This window comes from Scomber japonicus, chromosome 23 (assembly GCF_027409825.1).
Source record: "Scomber japonicus isolate fScoJap1 chromosome 23, fScoJap1.pri, whole genome shotgun sequence".
NCBI classification, from domain to species: Eukaryota; Metazoa; Chordata; class Actinopteri; order Scombriformes; family Scombridae; genus Scomber; species Scomber japonicus.
This window is the reverse complement of record NC_070600.1, coordinates 2,215,352-2,238,670: the sequence shown is the minus strand read 5'-3', so window position 1 is coordinate 2,238,670 and position 23,319 is coordinate 2,215,352. Positions and strand designations below refer to the sequence as shown.

General features: G+C 39.8%; 1 protein-coding gene across 2 annotated transcripts in view; it reads left to right on the top strand.

Annotated features, from left to right (window-relative positions):
• The window catches only part of braf (B-Raf proto-oncogene, serine/threonine kinase), a 36,005-nt gene extending 17,875 nt beyond the window's left edge, over nucleotides 1–18,130 (top strand). Inside the window, exons 5-20 of one of the 2 annotated variants that reach the window (XM_053314082.1) lie at nucleotides 806–908; nucleotides 1,574–1,722; nucleotides 3,911–4,030; nucleotides 4,129–4,288; nucleotides 5,566–5,605; nucleotides 6,645–6,764; nucleotides 8,142–8,278; nucleotides 8,397–8,514; nucleotides 10,507–10,591; nucleotides 11,050–11,226; nucleotides 11,339–11,385; nucleotides 11,688–11,806; nucleotides 11,898–12,029; nucleotides 13,796–13,930; nucleotides 16,030–16,183; nucleotides 17,852–18,130. In XM_053314082.1, coding sequence (XP_053170057.1) covers nucleotides 806–908; nucleotides 1,574–1,722; nucleotides 3,911–4,030; nucleotides 4,129–4,288; nucleotides 5,566–5,605; nucleotides 6,645–6,764; nucleotides 8,142–8,278; nucleotides 8,397–8,514; nucleotides 10,507–10,591; nucleotides 11,050–11,226; nucleotides 11,339–11,385; nucleotides 11,688–11,806; nucleotides 11,898–12,029; nucleotides 13,796–13,930; nucleotides 16,030–16,183; nucleotides 17,852–17,874 — 1,819 coding nt within the window. In that variant the 3' untranslated portion in view covers nucleotides 17,875–18,130. The remainder of the gene's footprint in view (nucleotides 1–805; nucleotides 909–1,573; nucleotides 1,723–3,910; nucleotides 4,031–4,128; nucleotides 4,289–5,565; nucleotides 5,606–6,644; nucleotides 6,765–8,141; nucleotides 8,279–8,396; nucleotides 8,515–10,506; nucleotides 10,592–11,049; nucleotides 11,227–11,338; nucleotides 11,386–11,687; nucleotides 11,807–11,897; nucleotides 12,030–13,795; nucleotides 13,931–16,029; nucleotides 16,184–17,851) is intronic. The other variant, XM_053314083.1, reaches the window with a different exon arrangement.
• Nucleotides 18,131–23,319: the final 5,189 nt, after the last annotated feature.

The following is a 23,319-nucleotide window of genomic DNA, read 5'->3' as shown; positions in this document are numbered from 1 at the left end:
TACATAAGTCACATAAGTAAGCCATTATACTGTACAACACCACAGCTCCCAGTACCTCCCACTCCCACTCATCTATGTTTATTGTATATAGTATAAGTATAAGTATGGAAATTGTTTTTATTCTTTATTAAATTTTTTTAATAACTTTTAAAGAATACTGTTGCGTCAATCAATGTTTGAATGTCCCCTGGGGGCCCCTAAAGTGACCTTACCCTACCCTGATCTAGAAACATGTCAAATACCATACATGTGGAATTATTATGATGTAATCTCAATCTTGATGTATTTTTCAATGTCTAAGGTCTGTTTGTTGCCAGTACGAGTTCATCTCCATCTAGTATGAACATATGATCAGTAGTACTGTATGTCATGGTGGCTCATTGTCAGGCCACAGGAAGTGATGCTGCTGCTGTGTGAGCTCTGCTGCTTCCTCATTTGCAGAGAAGGAGCTCATTGGGTTATTTTAAAGGCAGCTTGAGATAACAGGACGAGGTTTTTTTTTCTTAAGGATATGATCAGACTGTATCTCAGACATGATGACATGGGCCAGCTCCAGATGTGGTCTGCTCCACAGGAATAATGATGACAGGTCACATGTTAGGCTCTGTTTCCACCTGGCATTAACATGTGTGTCAGCTGATCAGAGACATACATTGCAGCTCATGCCACTTCAGCTAGAAGATCAAAGTTACTCCATCTGTCAGACAAGCAGCACATTTAAGAGCTAATAAAAAATGATTCAAGAACTAATCTACATTTAGGAGCTATTCTAACCATTCACATTACTCTCCACTTCCTGTCTCAGAGAGAAGAAGCCCATTGGCTGGGACACAGACATCTCCTGGCTGACAGGAGAGGAGTTACATGTTGAAGTGTTGGAGAACGTGCCACTCACCACACACAACTTTGTAAGTACTGTTAGACCACGGTGACAGACAGGGTCCAGAAAAATGTCTTCAAATATCTGAAATTGTAGGAGTTAAGGCATTCAATTATTATTTATTTTCTGGTTATTTTACAAAACCAAGTAAAAAATAATCAGCTGTTGGAACTATAATGAAACTAATCATTAGCTACAGTCTTATATAAATGACTTCAAAATTAGCTCCATTTAACCCACTACAACAGTAAAATCCTGCTTTTGCATTATTTTATGTCTCATAATATATTATGAATGAGTACAACAGTCACATGTGGTGATGCATACTATTACTGCACTGACATTAGTATTTTTACATGAGTAAAGGATCTAAATACTACTGTGTGTGTGTGTGTGTGTGTGTGTGTGTGTGTGTGTGTGTGTGTGTGTGTGTGTGTGTGTGTGTGTGTGTGTGTGTGTGTGTGTGTGTGTGTGTGTGTGTGTGTGTGTGTGTGTGTGTGTGTGTGTGTGTGTGTGTGTGTGTGTGAAGCAGGACATTCTATTCACTGTCTATCTGTGTAGATTATGTTCCCTAAATGTGACAGAGGACAAAAAACAATCACAATCTTACAAATCCTGCAACTTGTTTCCAGTGATAGATAATAAAGATATGATACACGTATGATGTTTTCTATCCTTGTGTGTGTTTTACAGGTGAGGAAGACCTTCTTCACACTGGCCTTCTGTGACTTCTGCAGAAAGCTGCTGTTCCAGGGTTTCCGCTGTCAGACCTGTGGATACAAGTTCCACCAGCGCTGCAGCACTGAGGTTCCCCTCATGTGTGTCAACTACGACCAACTAGAGTAAGACACACACACACACACACACACATACAGACCCTTTCCAAAAAATTAGAATATCATGGAAAAGTAGTTTAATTTCCATAATTCCATTCAAAAAGTTAAACTTTCATAGATTATAGATTCAGGGCCCACAATTTAAACGATTTCAAGTATTTATTTGTTTATTTTTACATAATTTGGGCTTCCAGCTCATAAAACCCACGAAAACAGGAATTCAAAAAATTAGAATACTGTGAAGAAATCACTATTAACTTCTCAGTTTTAGCAGAAAAAAAAAAGAAATTAGGATCACATCAAATCAATCAAAATATGGTACTTTCAAAACAATATGTCAGTCTTCAATACTTGGTTGGGAATCATTTTGCCTTAATCACTGCCTCGATGCGACGTGACATTGAGGCAATCAGCCTGTGGCATTGGGAGTTATGGAAGCCCAGATTTCCTTGATGCTTGCTGTCAGCTCTTCTTTGTTGTTGGGTCTGGTGCCCCTCATTTACCTCTTGAGAATACCCCGTAGATTCTCAATGGGGTTTAGGTCCGGCGAGTTGGCTGGCCAGTCAAGCACTGTGATAGCATGGGCATCAAACCAGGTTTTGGTGCTTCTGGCGGTATGGGCAGGGGCCAGGTCCTGCTGGAAGATGAAATCTGCATCTCTATACAGATCCTCAGCAGAAGGAATCATGAAGTCCTCTAAAACATTCTGGTAGACTGTTGCAGTGACCTTGGATTTAAGAAAGCAGAGTTTACCAACACCTGCACCGGACATTGCACCCCAAATCATGACTGACTGTTGATATTTCACACTGGACCTCAGGCAGCTTGGGTTCTGTTCCTCACCCGTCTTCCTCCAAACCCTTGGACCTTGATTCCCGAATGAAAGGCACACTTTACTTTCATCGGAAAAGAGGACCTTGGACCACTGGCCAACAGTCTAGTCCTTCTTCTCCTTGGCCCGGTTGAGACGCTTCCTACGTTGCCTTAGGTTCAGAAGTGGCTTGACCCGAGGAACCCAGCAGTTGTAGCCCATCTCCCGGATGCGTCTGAATGTGGTGGTTTTTGAAGCTGTGACTCCCGCCTCATTCCACTCTTTCTGGATCTCTGTCAGATTCTTGAATCTTCTCTGTTTGATAATCCGCTGAAGCCCACAGTCATCTCTTTTGCTGGTGCATCTTCTCCTGCCACATTTTGCCCTTCCACTAGACTTTCCATTGATATGCTTGGACACAGCACTCTGTGAACAGCTAGCCTCCTCAGCTATGAACTTTTGTGGCTTACCCATCCTATGGAGGGTATCAATGATGGTCTTCTGGCCAGTTGTCATGTCTGCAGTCTTCCCCATATTGAACCAAACTGAGACAATTGAACCACACTGAAGCAATTTAATTTAAAAAATAAAATTTGGGCTGATTTCTTCACAGTATTCTAATTTTTTGAATTCCTGTTTTCGTGGGTTTTATGAGATGGAAGCCCAAATTAGGTAAAAATAAACAAATAAATACTTGAAATCATTTACATTGTGGGCCCTGAATCTATAATCTATGAAAGTTTAACTTTTTGAATGGAATTATGGAAATGAAACAACTTTTCCATGATATTCTAATTTTTTGGAAAGGGTCTGTATATGAAAGACCAGGACTGAAGCTTCTGTAGCACTGTGCTGCAGTGATGTCATGTGTTATGAATATAGACTTGAATCTTTCTGTGTAAAAATATAAATGCATTATAACATACTTTATAATAAAAACAGATAATACAAGTCAATAATAATCAATAAACAAAACGAGATTATAAACCAGATAAAATCATTTAATATTTACAACAAATACCATGAGTTAACAAAAAGTGATGGAACAGAGGATACTGGTACAGGACATATGTAGCAATGGAGATGAATGACATGTAGATGCTTTGGTCCAGATCCTATTCAGAGACGTTTTATATTAAGTATCTGCTGATACCCATGACGATCTCATACTTTTCATGTGTGGAGGATCTTTATATTTTTCTAGATATCACAGATGCAACAAACTTACAATGAGATCAAATAGAACAAATATTTGTCCCAGAAAAGCTCAGTTTACTTTGTCTCATGACTTAAACTAGTGTCTCTTTATTCAGTTATTTATGCTCCAGTCAAACATGATGAAGAATGAATGAATGAATAAACCTGATGATTTGTGCTCTGCAGCTTGTTGCTAGTGTCCAAGTTTTTCGAGCATCATCCGTTCACCCAGGAGGAGGTCTCCTCAGAGGGAACCACCCCCGTGTCTGAGGTCTGCCCCTCACTCCCCCCATCTGACTCCACTGGGTGAGTCTTAAAATCAATGTTGCAGGGTTTTCATTCCAACAACAAGTCCTAAAATTTCTGTTTACAATCTTATCCACTGACAGATTTCCTGTCTCCAGGTCTATATGCCACACTACTGTGTCCCCGTCCAAGTCCATACCCATCCCACCCAGCTTCCGGCCCAACGAGGAGGACCACCGCAACCAGTTTGGCCAGCGGGACCGTTCGTCCTCCGCTCCCAATGTCCATATCAACACCATCGAGCCTGTCAACATCGATGTGAGTGTGACTCTGATACATGTGTGGACCACGACTGATAAACCAGAGAGAAGCAATGTTCATGTTGCTGAAAACCTGAAAAGTCTTGAGCCTTGGCTTCGGCTTGCCATCACAGAATGTGCTTTGAGAGACACTTGTGTGTCATTCCATCATTATACAATAATTTATAATTTAATATTAAAAAAGCAACTAAATGTTATTATTCTTAATGGTTTCACACACAACTCTGAAAAAATACAACAATGTGTCTGTGAAGCTACACATCCCCGACAGGGACACATCCCTGAGGGGGATGTGTCCAATGTATCCTGGTGGAGATACAACTCATAATATACAAGATGTTTTTAAAACTATTTGTTATTGTTATTTACTTAGGTGCAAATGATATAACTAGTAACATCAAAGTTCCACTCCTGTCTGTTGAAGTGATATTTACTGTATAAATTGTGGTTTATTTGGTTTTGACCACCATAAGGCTAAATATAGCACTTACACATAAAAATATCCCTAAATATATTACCATATAATGTCATCAAAACCACAGGCTCAAAAGTCTGGCTTCAAGTTGTTGTGTGCTCTGGGCTCAAAAGTGTGGTCCAGAATTGTAGAAATCATCTGTGCATGTGATGGAGGAATGCACAGTGCATGTAGCGGGCGTGGTCTCAGATAGCATAGATATTCAACTGTACTGCATGATATCTGGTTGTTTTAGTCAGGATTATGCTAAAATATTATTTTACACAACTATATTTAAGTTCCCTAATAAGAACATACCTTCAGTTTAGTAAATTCCCAGTTAATTCCCGTTAATTCCCATGGAAAGTTTCCAAGTTTGAAAATTCCCGGAATTTTGCAACCCTAGTTAGGATACATATGTCGTATTCAAATGAATTACAACAAATAATGTTAGTTTAAAATCATTTTTTGAAAACATGGTAGCCCTGCTTGTGTGACAGTACATCTTAGCAGACATATTTTGATTGAACTGTCCTCCAGAGCTCTTTTTTGTTATTTTTATGAATGAAATAGAATCCTGATGCCTCAGGATAAGTGGAAAATGTTTTTAACTCATGTGGAAACTTCTTATTTCTACCACTTGTCATATTTTTCCATGTGCTGCCACTAAAATGACTTGATGTTAGTACTTGTACTTGATCTGAAATTTTGGGTGCAACTCTAGCTGCTACGTTTACTGTGACAATAGTTCTAAGAGTGCAGCTACAGTAAATTGTACATTAAACTTCGATCATCTTATTAATTTCCTCCCTTCTTTTTAGGATCTGATTCGAGATCAGGGCTTACCGAGGTCAGATGGAGGTAAGGATCACAGTAGGAGACTTCATGCTCATTCTGTGGCTTTTTTTCCCACCATCCCGCGTCTGCGTGCTCTTGGTCTTTTGTGTGTGTGAAGTTCAGACCCGAGAAATTGAGTCAGTTGTTTTTAGTCCTGCACCCCACCAGTCAGTTTGTGGAAGAACAGCAGACCTTTTTCATTCTTACACTTAGTTGTTCAGCCAGTCCAAACAGGAAGAGGAATACATGCAGCTAATACATGTTCCAACCTCATATTATAAGTTTAGTGAAAATAAAATCACCTGCAAGTTTGACAGTAAATCATTATGGTCCTAATGATGTGAAAATGATTAATGTGAAGTAATTGGTGTAATTAATTCATTTCTATGCAGAGCACAGCAACCTATACATAGCCATATTACATTTCTGTGTTGGAGCTAAACAACTAGCTAAGCTAAGCTAGCTACTGGCTAGGTAGGTGTATTTAATTATACATATCCTCAATTTAGTTACCGATGAAGTAAACATTGATTAATAAAATGTTTCATTTTCATCAACATTTAATGAAATATGAGAAAAATCAACCATTTTATCCATTTGTTATTTGGTTAGCGCTACACGAAACTGTTTATACATATCTGTTGTGTATGGTTAAACACCAGACATTGTGTTTTTTTAACCTTTTGGACAGAGCCATGCTAACTGTTTCCCCCTGCTCCCAGTCTTTATGCTAAGCTAGGCTAACCAGGTCCAGACTCCAGCTCTGTTTATGCTAAAGACACAGTTGTGATATTATTATGTATTCTCTCATAATCAGAGTAAAAACACATTTATTTCCTGAATAGTTGGAGACTAAAATCTATTAGAAATATCTTTTTAAAATGTGAAATTTGGCTGCGCGACCCTAAAAACACAGCTAAGCTAACATGCTAACAGTGTAGTGTAGTGAGAGGACAGCAGTTAGCTAGTCAGTTAGCAGGATAGTAGGTTGGTTAGTTAGTTAGTAGTCAGAGGGGCAGGGTGAGTGGCAGTGATGGTCTGTCTGTCTCTCTTTACCCTGCAGCCCCCCCGACCCACCCCGCCCGCTGCTTGAGGAAGCACCGAACACGGACCTCAAGCCCCCTCCTATACTCCTACCCCAATGACATAGTGTTTGATTTTGAGCCCGAGCCTGTTTTCCGAGGTAGTTAGGCCTCTGTGTGTTCCTGTGTACCTCACCCACCCACACCTCCTCACCCCCCCCCCCCACTCACCACACACCACCCCCAGCCCTGTGTCACATCCACTGTGTGCCCCCTCCCCTCTTTCTCTATCTCTCTTGTTACCCTCTTTATGTCCTCACATGCTCTCTCTGTCACACACCTGACAGCTCACAGGTTGCTCACAGATCTCACCTCTACTCTGATCAGACACATGTCACTGCATGAATGGTGCTTTGATTGCTGAAAATGTCCTTTAATCAGTTTTATAAATTAATGTAAGACCTATTTTAAGATGTATTCCATAATAGTGTAAATGTAATATAGTAATAATAATGTAAGTGACAGCAGATGTCCTGATTCCAGGCATTAGCCTCATTAATAATGTACTGAAATATCTACCAAAATATGGTTTGGATGGTGTTCAGTTTACATGGAAAGACAACATAATCAACAGAATTTAAAGATCCCTTCAAGACATGTTAAAGATAGTAATGTGTTTCTGATGTGGTTTTTCCACCAAAAAAAAGTGTGATTACCATTATCTAATCCTTAAAATGACATGTACTCCTCCCTCCATTTAATATTGTTTCTTTTAAAAGTTGAGACACATGCTGTCTCCTTGTTCTTGACTTTTTTTCCACATCACACTTGTAAGTTGAATATTGGACCAAGATTTCAGCAGATGAATGTGAAAACAAACTGTGCACACATACATCCAACTGTAGGAACAAGAAGAAAAACGTATTGTTAAGTAGATCAGGATTTAAATATTTCACTAGGTTGTAAATATTAGTATTTGGGTGCATCAAGATAAATATTTGGTGGCATTGCAGAAGAAGAGGACTTAACAAAATCATTTATAATTTATGGTTAGTAATTATTGCAATGTTGGGGTTTTTTTGGATATTTTACATGGAGATAAACACATGATGCATCTATCTTTGTACTGGAAGCAACCTTTCAGGGGGTGTTTAGATTGTAGGTTAATAAAAAGCCTCATTGGAGAAGTTAAAACCAGCTTCCTGTTCTAGTCAACATCATTAAATCCTCTGTGATCCTGTCAGAAGAAGTAATCACAGCAATGGATTATTAAACCATTAACTGCCATCCAACCCAACACCCCCTCACCTCTCCACTGCATGTGACCAAACACACACACACACACACACAGTAGATACAGCCTCTTTAGTTCCTGTCCACTCCCAAACCTCTTCTTTTTTCTTTGCTCCTCTGCTTTCTCTCACCTTCTTTTTTTTTTATGATCCGTGTTTCTTATTCATCTCACCTCTCTTCTCTCACCGTTTCTTCCTCTCTTCGTCCCTGGCCCCCCCCCCCCCCTCCCACTCCTCCTCCTCCAGGCTCCACCACAGGGCTGTCGGCCACGCCTCCCGCCTCTTTACCTGGCTCTCTGACCAATGTCAAGGTTCCACAGAAGTCGCCATGCCAACAGAGAGAGCGCAAGTCGTCGTCCTCGTCCGAGGATCGCAATAAGATGGTGAGAGCCTGACTGTGTGTGTGTGTGCTCGTGCTCGTGCTCGTGCTCGTGCTCGTGCTCGTGCTCGTGCTCGTGCTCGTGCTCGTGCTCGTGCTCACTGTGTGTCTCTGTGCAACAGAAAACCCTGGGGAGAAGGGACTCTAGTGATGACTGGGAAATCCCTGAGGGTCAGATCACTCTGGGTCAGAGGATAGGCTCTGGATCCTTTGGAACAGTCTTCAAGGGGAAATGGCATGGTAAGTAACAGTCTTCTATAGTTTCTCATCTTCCTTTGTATCTACTAACACATGCTCTTCATCAATTACATGATTTATTATAGAGTTCTGCTGCTAATGTCCAGGGATTCCTACATAAAAGGTTTTTACCACATATCATCATATCATTTTCTCCCTTCATGTAAAATAAAAAAAACTATTGAGAGGGATTTTTTTTTTCTCCGAATTAGTTTTTTTTTCTTTCTTTCTTCCCCCTGGAACTGTGAGCATAACAGCATCTTATTATTGACTGATGAGGTTTAATATGGGACTGAGCCCATCATTCACAGCATTTCCTGGCCTCTTAAACTGTACCGACTCATGAGTACTGCATCAGTATAGCATTGCACTCCTATAACATTGTTGGATGATGCAACCTGGATGGTGACAGCTCGATTGGAGATTTAGCAGCGTTATGCTAGTGGTGGCTAATGTAGCATGATGGCGCTGCTAGCCTCCAGCAGAGATGAGGAGCTATAGAAAGAGGTCTGGTAACCTCAGCTCAGTCTACCCCCCCCCCCCCCTCCCCCCAATCATCTCTCTGCTGAGCAGCCATGTGCCTCAAAGCACTTGGGGTCTCTTTCATACCATCATCCATCAGACTGTACAGTACCTCCCACTCCCACTAATAAGACTGAGACTGTCCTCACTGTTTAACCCCAGAAACATTGCACACTTGTAGTAGAAGGAATTTATGTGTATTGTAGTTTTAAATAATTAGTGATTGTTTATTATATATTGTATTTCATTTTATAAATGTTTTTATCATGTCACCATGTCAAGTTTGATATCCTGCTAGGGGTCAATAAAGTTTACCTTACCTTCATCTAAAGACCCAATCCATGCTGACTCAAGACATCATATGAGGGAAATTATATTTCACACAGACACAAAAGGCTATAACTATGCTTTTTTCTTCTCAGATTGATCTTTTTATTGATTTTCTATAAACACACAAAGAATCTCTTGTAAGAGAATAGTACAGAACAGTGTACAGACAGACAAACAAAACAACAAACAACAAAGAGCTACAAGCAGCGAGGAACCTCACATAGGTCTGTTGACACACAATGAATGGGTAAAATATCATTTCCTGTGTGCAGTACATGGCTCTGGAGATGACTTATTGGAAATTGTGTATACATTTGATGAATTATGTTATAGTAAGTTTTCACTTCCTGTTGCCTGTAGGTAATACTACACAGGTGAAATATCAATGCAGCAATACATTTACCAGAGGTAATTATCACTTCATGTGTCCACTATGTGGCACTAGAGAACACCCACTAATGATACATCATATTGATGTATAGCATGTGTACACCACACCATGTACATTTCATGTAAATAGGATGTTTGTTACATAAGGAGACATTTTGAAACTTTGGGCAGATTGGACAATATAAAGAGGAGTTACAACAACTTCCTGTTTCATGTTTTGCACAACATGGACTGTCACCCAGTTGACTTTAGAGTTGTATTCTGATGTCTGTCAGGCTGTTAAACTCTCCTGGAGGAGTTTAACAGTAAATTAAAAATGACTGACTTCTGTTAGACTTAAGGTATGGCTCCAAAAGTCTGGAGATGATACATCTGCATACTACATTTTGTACATGTACATCAGATTTAAATGGTGGGGTCTTTGACTGGGGTTGAGCCATTTTGCCACACCCAAACACTTCACACTGCGAAGTTTGATGAGTTTTTGAGCATCTCTAACACTTCAAAAGGTCTGAAAGTCATGTGGTGGTATATTTACTGGCTTGAACATGGCTGCAAAGTTTTATGAGTTTTTGTTCAGGTTCTAGGGTTGAGGTGGACCTGTGAAGACCTCTACTCCCCCAAAACGACTTAGCAAAAGACATGAAGCTTGTAGTGGTAGTTTGTTGTGAGATGCTGGTGGTGTAGATCCATGTGTGTAGAAGCAGTATGTATCACACTGACATGTCCTCTCTGTCCTCTCTGTCCTCTCAGGTGATGTGGCAGTGAAGATGTTGAACGTCACTGCTCCTACACCACAACAGCTTCAGGCCTTCAAGAATGAAGTGGGAGTCCTCAGGTAACTCTGTCACCTACTGTTTTAACAGTAGGTTTATGACCTGACAGGAGGTATAATGGCTCTTTAGAGTTGTACAAAATAATAATAATAATAAATAATAATAATAAATACTTTATTTTTGGATTGAACATCGATATTTAAACATCACTGTAAACATGCCGGATTATAGCAAAGCTGCTAATTTGCATCCGTAGTCCCTACTAAATAAATAAAAAATAAATAAATAAATACATTTTAAAAAAAGAATACAAATAGAAGAGACAGCAAATAAATAGATAAAATACAAATAGAAGAGACAACACACACAGCACAATACAATACACAATCAAAAGGATACCAGATCCAGACAGGATATAACAATGTAATAAAAAGTAATGTTCAGTTAGTCTCAAGTCCAGTTAGTGATCACACTTTAGATTAGATTGGAGCCAAACTTGTCTTTGTGTGTTTCCTCCCAGGAAAACGCGTCATGTGAACATCCTGCTGTTCATGGGCTACACCACCAAGCCTCAGCTGGCCATTGTAACCCAGTGGTGTGAAGGCTCCAGCCTGTACCACCACCTGCACATCATCGAGACTAAGTTTGAAATGATCAAGCTCATCGATATCGCCCGGCAGACCGCCCAGGGCATGGAGTGAGTCTCCCTCCACCACCCCCCACCCCCCACCCTAACCCATTACACAGACAGTCTCTGGTCACCACTCCTGCTGTCAGTCCACTAACTGTCATTGTCTTCTCTCCCTCAGTTACCTGCACGCCAAATCAATCATCCACAGAGATCTGAAGAGCAACAGTATCCTCACAATGTTCATTCTTCAGTCACCTCACACACTGTCAAAGTGCTCGTCAGATCCACTGCTTACTTTAACACACACAGTGGCAGCTATAAAAAATGATACTAGTTTATTTTACAACCCCAATTCCAGTGAAGTTGGGATGTTGTGTAAAACATAAATAAAAACAGAATACAATGATTTGCAAATCCTGATCTGATGATGATGTTGATTTATAACCTCTGTCCTCAGAAAACACAACGCCATAGTTAAGAGTTTAGAAGTGGATTGGGGAGTATTTCCTTGACTTCCACCCCTCCAGATATTTTCCTCCACGAGGATCTGACAGTGAAGATCGGTGACTTTGGTCTGGCCACAGTGAAGTCTCGCTGGAGTGGCTCCCACCAGTTTGAGCAGCTGTCTGGTTCTATACTGTGGATGGTGAGTGTTTGATATAAGTGTAAAGCTTGTATTATCTGTGTGTGTGTGTGTGTGTGTCATGTGACAGTCAGTGTAACCTATCATCTCTCAGGCTCCAGAGGTGATCCGGCTGCAGGACAAGAATCCCTACAGCTTCCAGTCAGACGTCTACGCCTTCGGCATTGTTCTGTATGAGCTCATGTCAGGAGCTCTGCCCTACTCCAACATTAACAACAGAGACCAGGTGAGATGTTTGAACAAGTCCTAACACAGCTGGCTGTAATGCATTTCTACAGTCTGTCTTACTGTGTTCAGAGTTAGGAACTATACCTAACATTAAACACACATGGTTACCTATTACCCAGCATGTCCACGTGGGCCCATATGGGTTAAATTTGGGCTGCAAATATGGATCCCAAGTGGGTTTATCAGCAGTTTCCATGGTGGCTCCACCTTTGTTTGCCCATATGGGCTTCAAGTCGGTTCTGACTGGGTTTCAGGTGGGGCCCAACTGGGTCAGATCCATGTAGGCCCCATATGTTTGCCCATATGGCGTCATACAGTTAGCCCATGTTATTGAACAAAAACTGAATATACACGCACATCTAAACTTAATTTAACAGGTGCTGGGTGAAAATAACGGCAGCTGTAATAAAAAGGAAGACACCCTCACACTGTATGTGCTCCCGTGTGCCCATGATATTGAAACCATGTTGGACCCCCCAAATGTGCCCAGTTCAAGCCCATGACCACTCAGTACCCACGTAATCCGCATTTAACCCATGTGGAGCCCACATGGACATGCTGGCTGGGTCAGGGAACAATCCTATAGGTTTATATTAAAACATTTTTTATGTCCACAGTCCAACTACTAAAGAATCAGATGTTTTCTGAAACAGTAGTCAGCTTTGGTTGTGATGATTTAACCAGCAGATCCAAACTGTAGAGGAGCTCAGACTGAGTCACTAACTGTGTGTATGTGAAACATGAATGGGATATTTACTTCAGGAACCAGGGGCGCCCAAAATAGTTCCTCCCACTCTGCAGCTGTATAACCTACAAACATTGATTTCAGTTTTCTCTTTAGAACTTTGAGCATTTGTCAGGACCCATTGTGTTATATATTGTGTTATATTTGTATTCCACTCAGGAAGTAGGAAATAGTTAGCTTTGTTTGATCACATTAGCAGTATATCTCACTAGTTTAATACAGCACCTGCACACACAGGCTGTTTGTTCTATGTTATAGAAAGGAAGAGGTAAACTTACAACTACAGGTAGTCCTGTAACTTCAGCCTTGTACAGGTTACTCTGAGATTCCAGTCATGGAATGTTAGTAACCGAGTCTAGTATGAATAAAGTATGTAGTGCTCAAGTCCCAGACTGGACTTAACAATAACTTGTTACTTTATCTGCTTTCTGGTTTCCAGCATTAGTGTGCCTGAACTGTAGTGAAATTAAAATCTATTGTTAGTACCCGCCCATTAAGATACTGGACCAATCAAATCACACTAGTGTCATCATCAGTCAAAAGTGAACATACAAGCGTGGTGGAGAACACTGATGTAAGGTTCACTGACTGCAGGAAAAAACAGTCAGTGAACAGTTGGACAGTTTTTAGTCCTTATTTAGCATTCTGGAATAGATGTACTCTGTGAATATAAGTGGTGTTTGATTTCAATTATTATATAACACAAACAATAAGCACACAGTGATAGTAACCTACACAGGCTCAATAAACAAGATCAGTTGAAGGGAAACAGCAGGGAGCTATAGCTGTAAGTTACTGGTGGACTTTAAATCTAAAACATGGGCTTGTTTTCCTCTAATTCCTCCAGTTTAATTGTATATAATTATTAGGATTATTATCTATCTATATATTATTATTATTATTATTATTATTATTGTTTGTTATTATTCCAGTGGATTTTGAATCCAGCCCACAGCATATTTCTTAATGTTAAGCTGCTGACTGATATAACAATGACTGGCATCTACTCTCCCCTGCAGATCATATTCATGGTGGGTCGAGGTTATTTGTCTCCTGACCTCAGCAAGGTGCGCAGCAACTGTCCGAAGGCCATGAAGAGACTGATGGCTGACTGCCTGAAGAAGAAGAGAGAGGAGCGACCCCTCTTCCCTCAGGTGACACAAAGAAACACAGCACACTTATATGCAATGTTGTTTTGCAGACAAACAAATATGATTGATTGATTGATTGATTGATTGGGATTTGTATTATGGTGAATGAATATGCCCAGCCCACATAGGCTTACAAGACACCACAAATTCAGACATGCCAGGGTTAAAGTACAGTGTACACCTTTTCTTCATAATCAGATCAACATTATTCAGCATAAATAATCAATAGAGATATGAAAAGCAGAAAAATAAAATAAGATAAAACAATAATCAGACAAAGTATTAACTGAACAGTCCATCTTACGTTCTTTTAAAGTCTTTAGCCACAAATGCACCTTAAATACATCACAATCAAGTAGACTTTCTATGTTTTGCTAATCAGAACTCCAAAATATTTCAGGACTCAGTCGAACCATTTGTTGAAACATTAACTCTCTTAAATCATCATAATGTGGACTGTACTAAAGAATGTGGATGTCATTTTCCACTTCACCAAGATCACGTAGCTCATCAAATAATTCCTCTTTTTAACAGTAAACTTATATTTCATCATATTTATATTTATTAAGACATCTGTTTCCTGATCTGCTCCTGTTTTTAATTTGCTGTTGATGCAAACTCAGCATTTCTTCATTTTGACCTGTTGTCTCCGTCTAGTCACTATAATGCACACAGTGTACAGTAATGTTACAACAAACATTGCTACTGTTTGCTATGTTTGCATATTGCACTTTATTAATAGATAGATAATCAATGTTTTATTTATGTCTTAAATAGTTTTTAATTGTATTAAAGTCTGTGTAAAGTAAGAATAAATATGTGTTCTGAGTTTGACATACCACAGAAAAGTGTGTTGTTAACCACCCTGCCAAATTTGAATGATTAAAAATGAAATTAGGCTTCAAAGTTGTGTAAAACTCAGCCTCTTTCTCTGCTACCAAACGCTGTGGGAGTGCCCGTCAAGTTCGCTGAAACCCCGCCCTCTACCAAGTGTCACCTGTCAATCAAAGTCACCACCTCTACCAGAAACATGGACGCTACGTCTGAGAGCTTTCTGCTGCTAACTCGGCTGCTATCTCGGTGGTTAAGTCAGGGGCTAACTTGGCGGCTAGCTCAGTGGCTAGCTCGGTGGCTAGCTCGGCAGCTAACAAGGCTAACTCAGCTACCTGGCTAATGGTAGACTATAATAGTAATAGTATTTATACCTCTACAGCAGCAGGGGCGGGTTTATGATTTTCAGACCCGCCCACTAAATCCTGAACATAGAAATCTTGAAACACAGTTTGTGAAGCCTAGCTCCACAATTCAAATCTAAATGGTTGAAATGCTTTTTACACCTTTTTTAGAAATACATTTATGACCTATTTAATGTGTTTAGAAGAAAATGTCTGAATTCACTTTACACGGTCTTTAAATGTCCTTATAGCTCAGGTAGTGCTTTCTAAATTCTGTCCTATTGTTGTCTGACTCTCAATAGAATGACAATGAATGACAAGAAGTAAAACAACAGAAAGGTAGAAAACAACACTTTGGCTTTTTGTTACTACTGTGACAGTGTAGTAGTGCTGCAGTAGAAACTATTACTGAGGCAGGTTAAGAACAGTGAGGAAGTTGATACATCTATGAGCATCCTTCAGCCTAAACCATGCCAGTGGAAGTCACACTCTAAAATTATTGCTGTTTTGTTTTTGTTTTTTGGGGGTTTTTTTCAATCAGTGTTAAGCTGATGTCAGTGAAACACTTCCTGCACAGACATTTCACATTAAAGGTGTAATCCCTCCATTTCCTAAAAGGCTTTCAGTGTAGAAATCCACAGAAAGCAACTAGGCCACCAGGAAGTGACAGCTCCTGCTAATCTACTGAGCTGTCAGTACAGAAGTGAACCACATTAACATCTCGTGGACATAGGCTGTAATTGGTTAGTGTGCCAGCTCCCAGTTTATTTACCTGCACACATCCTCTTCTTCAGGATTCAGCTCTTCTCATAGAAGATGGATAAGGTTGCAGCTCCACCCACCTTGCTGCCCTCTTTTTGATTGATTGTATTTTGCTGCGACTGGTGATAATTCTGATTGTGATTGATGACTCTGTGTTTTTCCCAGATCTTGGCATCCATTGAGTTGCTGGCTCGTTCGTTACCCAAAATCCACCGCAGCGCCTCAGAGCCTTCGTTAAACCGAGCCGGCTTTCAGACAGAGGACTTCAGCTTGTATGCCTGCGCCTCACCCAAAACCCCCATCCAGGCTGGCGGCTATGGTGAGCTCAACCACACACACACACACACACACACACACACACACACACACACACACACACGCACGTGTCTTCACAGTGTTTGTGAGGTTATCTCTTTGATTCCATATATCAAAGAAGGAAGCATGAATGCAGACATGTCTACTGAGGAGAGAAGAACTGTCAAAATAAAAGACAAACATACCTACCATGTTTAAACAAGACACATCTGTAGAAACGTAGACTGATATATTGGTTTATAGATTAATTGATTGATTGATGAATTGATTATCTGTTTTACACTTAATATACTGATTGAGCAAGTACTACACACATACAGAAACACAGCCATGCAATCATAGACAGTAGCCCAGCTATAAATACTAGCTTTATCATACAGTTAGTGGTGGTGAATTCACGTTCATAAATTCCCCATACATGGTTGAATGGTGATTTTTTTTTTCTTTGTCTTTTTTAAATAAACACAGGTTTGACTTGTACATTGCATATATAGAAATGTGTACCAGCTGCACACAAAAAAGAAGCATGTTATTTCCATTTCTGTATACTGTGGGTCACATTAAGAAAAGTCCCGCTATAAGAAATGTGTATATGGTGTTTTACAGCTCTGACATGTAAACATTCAAATTTCTGTCAAATTTGACCCTGAGTAGTATGTAATGTTTAAAAGGTATATATGTATGTTTATGTTAGTTTCTCTTAAAAAAAAAAATAAAAGAAATTCATGAAGTAATGTCAGTATTTTCTACTTTGCTGTTCTTTCAGTTGATGTTAAGTTACTGTCAAAGAAACTCAGTGTTTTCTGTAGATGTGTTGCTGTACTGACAGCAGCTCATCAACAATTGAATAAACAGCAAAGCAGAGATGATTGGAATTGGTTAATGGACTGCATTTATATGACACTATTCTAGTCCACTGACCACTCAAAGCACTTTCACACACACACACACACACACACACACACACACACACATTCATACACTGATAACAGAGAGGCTGTCATGCAAGCCGCCAACCTGCTCATCAGGAGCCATATAGAGCTTTTTATCCAAAGTGCTGTACAGTGTTTCTAATACTCACTCACCCATTCGCACACACGCACACGCACACGCACACACACACACACACACACACACACACACACACACACACACACACACCAGTAACACAGCCATTAGGAGCAGTTTAGGGTTAAAACCACCGACCTTCTGATTGGTGGATGACTCGCTCTAGTTCCTGAGCTACAGCCAATTAATGAAAGAGTAGAAAGAATATATTCTTAAAATACACATTCTAAATGTAAAATGAAGCTTTCTGTTTTACATACAGCACTATTTTACAATTGTACAACAGTTATGATATATTGTATATCATAACTATATCCTAACAATCACACATCTCAGTAATGAAGGGATGTAGACTTTTGTCAGTGTTATGATTCCATATTGGTGGATATGAGGATTGCTGTACCATGAAAATACATTGCATTTCTACTTCAGTCTTGTTTTGCCTCAGCTGAAAATACATTTTCATTTTGTGCCTTCATTTGAATTGGTTGAGTTAAACTGTGATGAACAGATATGAACAAGCTAAGCCTGATACTTGAAATGATTCATCCTGCTGCAGCAGTGCTGACATACTAATTTCCTGCTTATCTCTTTTATTTTTCAGGGGAGTTTTCAGCATTTAAGTAAGTGCTGACGGTCCCACCAGTCCATCCCTCGTCACTTCTCAAAAAGTCTTGTGTCCCTGCGGTGGATTCATTCATTTCTAAAAAAAACTGAAAAAAATAGTCTCAAAGAATGTGCTGTTTTCTTCCTCTGTCAACCTGAAGAAGGCGGCCTCACTGGAGTCCTTCCAGCAGGCAAACAGCCACAATGACAGACAAAACAGAATTAGGAAAACATCTTTTTTAAAAAGACAGCAAAAAAGAAACTTGAATAACACAAAAAGGAAAGAAAAAAAAAATAAACAAAAAAAAAAAGATACGAAGATATCCATACCAAAACGGTTTTGAGGAGGAGATGGATCTCCACAAATCGACCCGCCTGTCAGAGGAGGAAGACGAAGGTAAAAGAAAGAGGAAGATGAGAAGTCGAGGTTTTTTGGGAGATACTCGTCCCGTCCTTTCCTGCGCTGGGTGAGGAGGGAGGCTGGTTGGTCAGCCTGGACTGTACTCGGGCCGACGGCAGGACGGGGGGCCATGTGGGAGGAGGAGCGGCCTCGTCTGGTTGGTTGAGATGGAAGGCCAGGTGTTAGCCCCCCCCCCCCCCCGAGATGAGCCGGACGTCACTCAGCAGGAACTAACCCCCTGAAGGAAGACGACTTGAAAGATAGATCTATTTTTTATTTACTTTCATTAATTTCACAAGTTCCAGATTTTAGCAGGCAGTTTCTAGGAATGCTGAGCTTTTTTTTTTGTTCTTTTCTTTCTTTGGAAGACATGGTAGCTATTTTAGAAGAAAGCTTTCCTCCCTGCCATGCAGCACAGGCCTTTGCTTTCTTATTTTTTTTCTTTTTGGGCTGACCAAATTCTACAAAATACTGTGTTTTGCCTTCTCGTTTGCCTCTAACAAATTTAGAAATGAGTGATAAAACTGCTCTTGTATCTTCTGGGAGTTTTTGCTCTACCTTTTCAAAGGACTTTAAACCTTCATGTGAAAATAGAAGACATGTCCAAGTCCAACAACAGGAGCTGTTCTTTTGGGAAGAAAAACAAATGAAATGCATGTGAATTAGTGAGCTTTAGAGGTGTTGGTAGGTGTGGAAGGTCTCATGCCTCTGAGATGCAGCAGAAGCAGTTGTTTCCATAGATCTCCAGTAGAAAAAGTCCTGGAGTCTGAGCACAGGAGCTGCTTCTTATGGTAGGAAACATGCAGCTTTGTTTGGAGGCTACACCATAGTGGTTTCTTTTTTTCTTTTTAGTGTTTGGAGAAGCTGGTGTAAACGGAGCTGCTCAGGCTTCACACTGAGCTCCAGTGGAAGTGTACAGTAGTTACACAGCATCACTGCAATTCATTGTTTTCTTCTTTTGCTTCTCACATTTTTCCAAAAAAACAAAACAAAAAAAACCTAACCTCATTTTTTTGTGACACCAAGTGCATGTTGTCATGTTCCTTTTTTTGTTTTTGTTTTTGACAATGTGGCTTTAATATTGCACTCAACTTAAAATGGGGACCTTTACTTGTTGCAGCTGCTGACTAACGTACAGCAGCAGCGTTACCTGCTGAAAGGACCGGCAATCCTCTGGAGAGTTCTGTTAGTCTGGGAAAAAGTCCGAAAATGTTCTTTCAGTCTCACCTTTTTACTTTCTCTACACATGCACCTGTACTTTCTCATTCCAGCGTGTGTGAAGGGTTGTAGGTGTTATTACAGGTTCATTTGATTTTGTTATCGTCGTCATTTGCCTTTTTCTGTACAGGCAGGCCTGCAGATATTTACTTACCGTATTTATGTGAATTTAGTTTTTCTTTGTTTTTGTTTTCTAGATTTATTTTAAGAACCTCTTTATTTGAAGCTATCAGTCTTTCTTTTGACGCTTGTTTAGTCTTTGTGACTCTTGTACTTGCACTTTGTAGAGATGGATTGAAGCAAATGAGCAACTTGCCTTTTCTTTTTCTTTTGAAAATGGAAGAATGCATTGTGACAAATAGAGCTGATGACCTAAAATTTCCGATTTCCAATGCACAAGTCATCAGCTGGGGCTGACCTGTGAAGATTGTGGCAGGAAAGGCTCAGTTGTCAGCTATGGACCCTCCAGCAGCCGCGTCTGTTACCGTAGCTACAGTGATGAGAGCTAAGTGAATGAGACTGCTGGCTAGATAGATGGATATTGTGGAGGTGGAGCACACAGTTGAAGCATCGTTCACATTTACATCTTTCACTTATACTGTCACATAACCCTCAGGCATCTCCTCACATTCTGTCACCAACCTTTACTAAACAGTTCAGTCTGTCAGGAAACACACCTGCTCTTCTACCCAGAGTCACATGAGGAGATAAACATCAGTCACATATTTGTGTCAAGGACTAAAAATAGGGTTGTAACATGTTTAGCCTAGCTTAGCACAAAGAGTGGAAGCAGAGGGAAACTGCTCGTTCTGAACAAGGACAGTGTTACTTATTACAGGTCCTGGATTACCGTCATACATTTCTGTCACTGAGCAGCTCATAGAATGAATGAAGGTATCTTCTATTCCAGCTATTAGTCAGTGAGTGATTCTTACATTTCACCCACCTGCTGTTAGCTAAGGAGTGGCAAAGAAAATATCCTACCATAACCATAACAGTGAGTTTGTATTTTAAACATTCTATTTTATGAGCTGCTCCGTGACTGAACTCTCTAAGTAATGGGAGATGGTGTGATCTCTTGTGATCCTGCTCCATCAAGGGAAAAAGAAGCATCTCTGGACTGTATGCACAAAGATGACATTGATATTAATCTCACATTTCTCAGGGTAAGATATTTCTAATTCATTACAGGATATATGATCAATTATAACCAAACCAATATCTGTGTGAAGCATGAGATTTACTGGTGGAAGCAAAGTACTTAATGTCCATCTGCTACTGGTCTGGTCCCAGGTGATGTCATTCTGGAGAGGATATGTTCATTTATTTGAACTTTTGAAGGACAGTTCTACATTCATATCCATGATAACAACATTATGTAGTTAATACCTGGAATTTGGGATGGCAGTAATGCTGTTTCTATTTGAACTAGTGTTCCATTGCTGGGGAAAAATGTAATTATTCTGATGTGAAATAACCTGTGAACTTATAACGTTGACAGTGTATAGGTGCAGTAGGCCATTCATTGTCCTCCAGTTCAGACAATGTACTGTCCATCTGGCCATTGCATGTCCTGCTGCTCTAATCACTAACTAAGCTAGTGTTCTCCTTGCTGACACAACATGGAGAAAGCTAGCAAGCTAATAATCATTAAGCCACATAGAAACACAAGTAGTTCAACTTATTTGGAAGAAAAAACTAAGGTTAATGATAGGTAACATCACCAACTGTCAGTTTTTAACATGCATTTATAGAAAAACTGCTAGTTAGCAGCTAACCCCACACAGTGGAAAAAGTTAGCAGCTAGCTGGTGAACATAGTGGAGCATGTAGATATTGTTTTCTCAGGAATTGGTGGAGACCAAACCAGAGCTAAAAGTAGAGTGAATGTGAGATGATTCATCTGGATACAAAAAACAAATGGCCTGAAACAAATGCTAATGTTGCTATGTGTTCATTGGATACTTAAATACGTAATTAGCTTGTTCATTACTCACATGTGACTCCCCACACTTTGCAGGTTATGGTTAGACTGATTCACAGAGACACTGTAGTGCTTTTATTAAATCTAACATATCCAGTCATGTGACATCTCTCTGTCCACAACTTCACTAAATGTGAGGAAACCTGAGTTGACATGTTATTCACCTTTTTTAAAAAGATGCTAACCACCTCAGAGATCTGTCTGCATGGTGAAGGATGCTTTGAGTCACGTGATGGTTGAGATAATTGCCAATAATTTATTTGTCATGAAATTGTACATTTGTGAAGTTAATGAAGAAATTCTGTCACCAGTAGAAAATACCAGGCTGAAAATGTACAGACAGGTGCAGGTCTGAATGCTTGACCCCTATAGAGAGGGGGACATTTTGCTGGCATGGTTTGGGTCCACTTGTCCCCTTAGAGGGATGGACCTGGTTCAGTAACAAGGATCATTGAAGCTGTTCTGATGACTCTAGGTGACCTAACACCAAACTAACACGCTTCATGTTGGTTTATTCCTTTAATTTGTCACCCGTCTATATGCACCTACAGGTGAGGACTGGGGCTATGTGGGAAGTTGTGGTTTCTGGTTGTAATAATTGAATTCACAAACAGAATGAGAGAATTCCGAAATATTTTAGACTTAAAGATGTTGTCAGTTGTTGTTTTTTTAAGTCAGACTTTACACCAAGAATCCTTTCATGAAGTCAGACTCAGTTCATTCTCAGAATTGTCTTTAAATCTCAGAATTCTGAATTTAAAGTTAGAATAGTGTTGTTGTTGTTGTTGTTGTTGTGGTGATATTATTGGGTCAGAGAAATGGAATGTGAGGAGAGTGAGAAGGGACGTGACAGACAGGCACCCAGAATCTTGAAGTTCAGAATTGTATTTTATTTTTATTTACTCTTAAGACAAAAGTCAGAAAGTTGAGCATCACACTAATTCACACTAATGGCACGTTGAGTTTCCAATCCACTGAACCTGCATGTCTTTGGATAATAAGAGAATATGGAAGCTCCATACAGAAAGGGAACACTAAGTCTGACTTTACTCTCACCATAATTCTGAATTCTTAGACTAAAGGCTCAGTCCACACAAATGACACAAAAATATTAGCTCATTTCCCTCCAGTGGTGTCTGTTCTAGCTGATCCTTTTTGTTTTACGTGTCTAGATTTGAAGTCTTTGACATTTCTCAAGACCAATACAGTAAAGAGGTGAATGAAATTTAGTCTGTGCTGCTCAGTGCATTGAATTTATTATTGACAGACTTCACAGTGAACAGTTACAATAGAACTGCATTCTACTAAGGAAATCTTCTTTCTTCTTTTTGATTATCTATATTAAGTCTGGAGAGTAAGGAAGGTTTAAGCAGTCTAAATCCTATACACTAAAACGTCAACAAACAAGGACATTTTTTCAGATAATGAAGCAAGCATCCAGACCTTAACCTGGTTCTTCTGTAATGAATCCAGACAAATATATCAAATCCAAGACAGTACAAGAAAGGACATATTTGATATTAAACAAAATATTTGAGGAAATGTGTTTATAGATTATATTGTACATATCATATAGCAGCACAAACTAAATTCCTGTTACACTACTTGGTATGAGACTGGAGGCAGAAATCTCAGAAATGTGTCAAAATCCAGACAAAACTAAAACTATCTGCATTATAGATCCCACTTTGTTTGGAAGCTGCAGGTGACAGCAAAGTTGTCTTAAGGTTCCCCTTACTTGCTTGTTTTGACACTTTTGGAAAACCTTGGAAACTTCTGTTGTCAAAGAGAATGAAAGAGATTATCAGAATGACAGATCCATTAGAAGCGAGCTGATGAAAACCATGTGATGTGGTCGAAAGCTC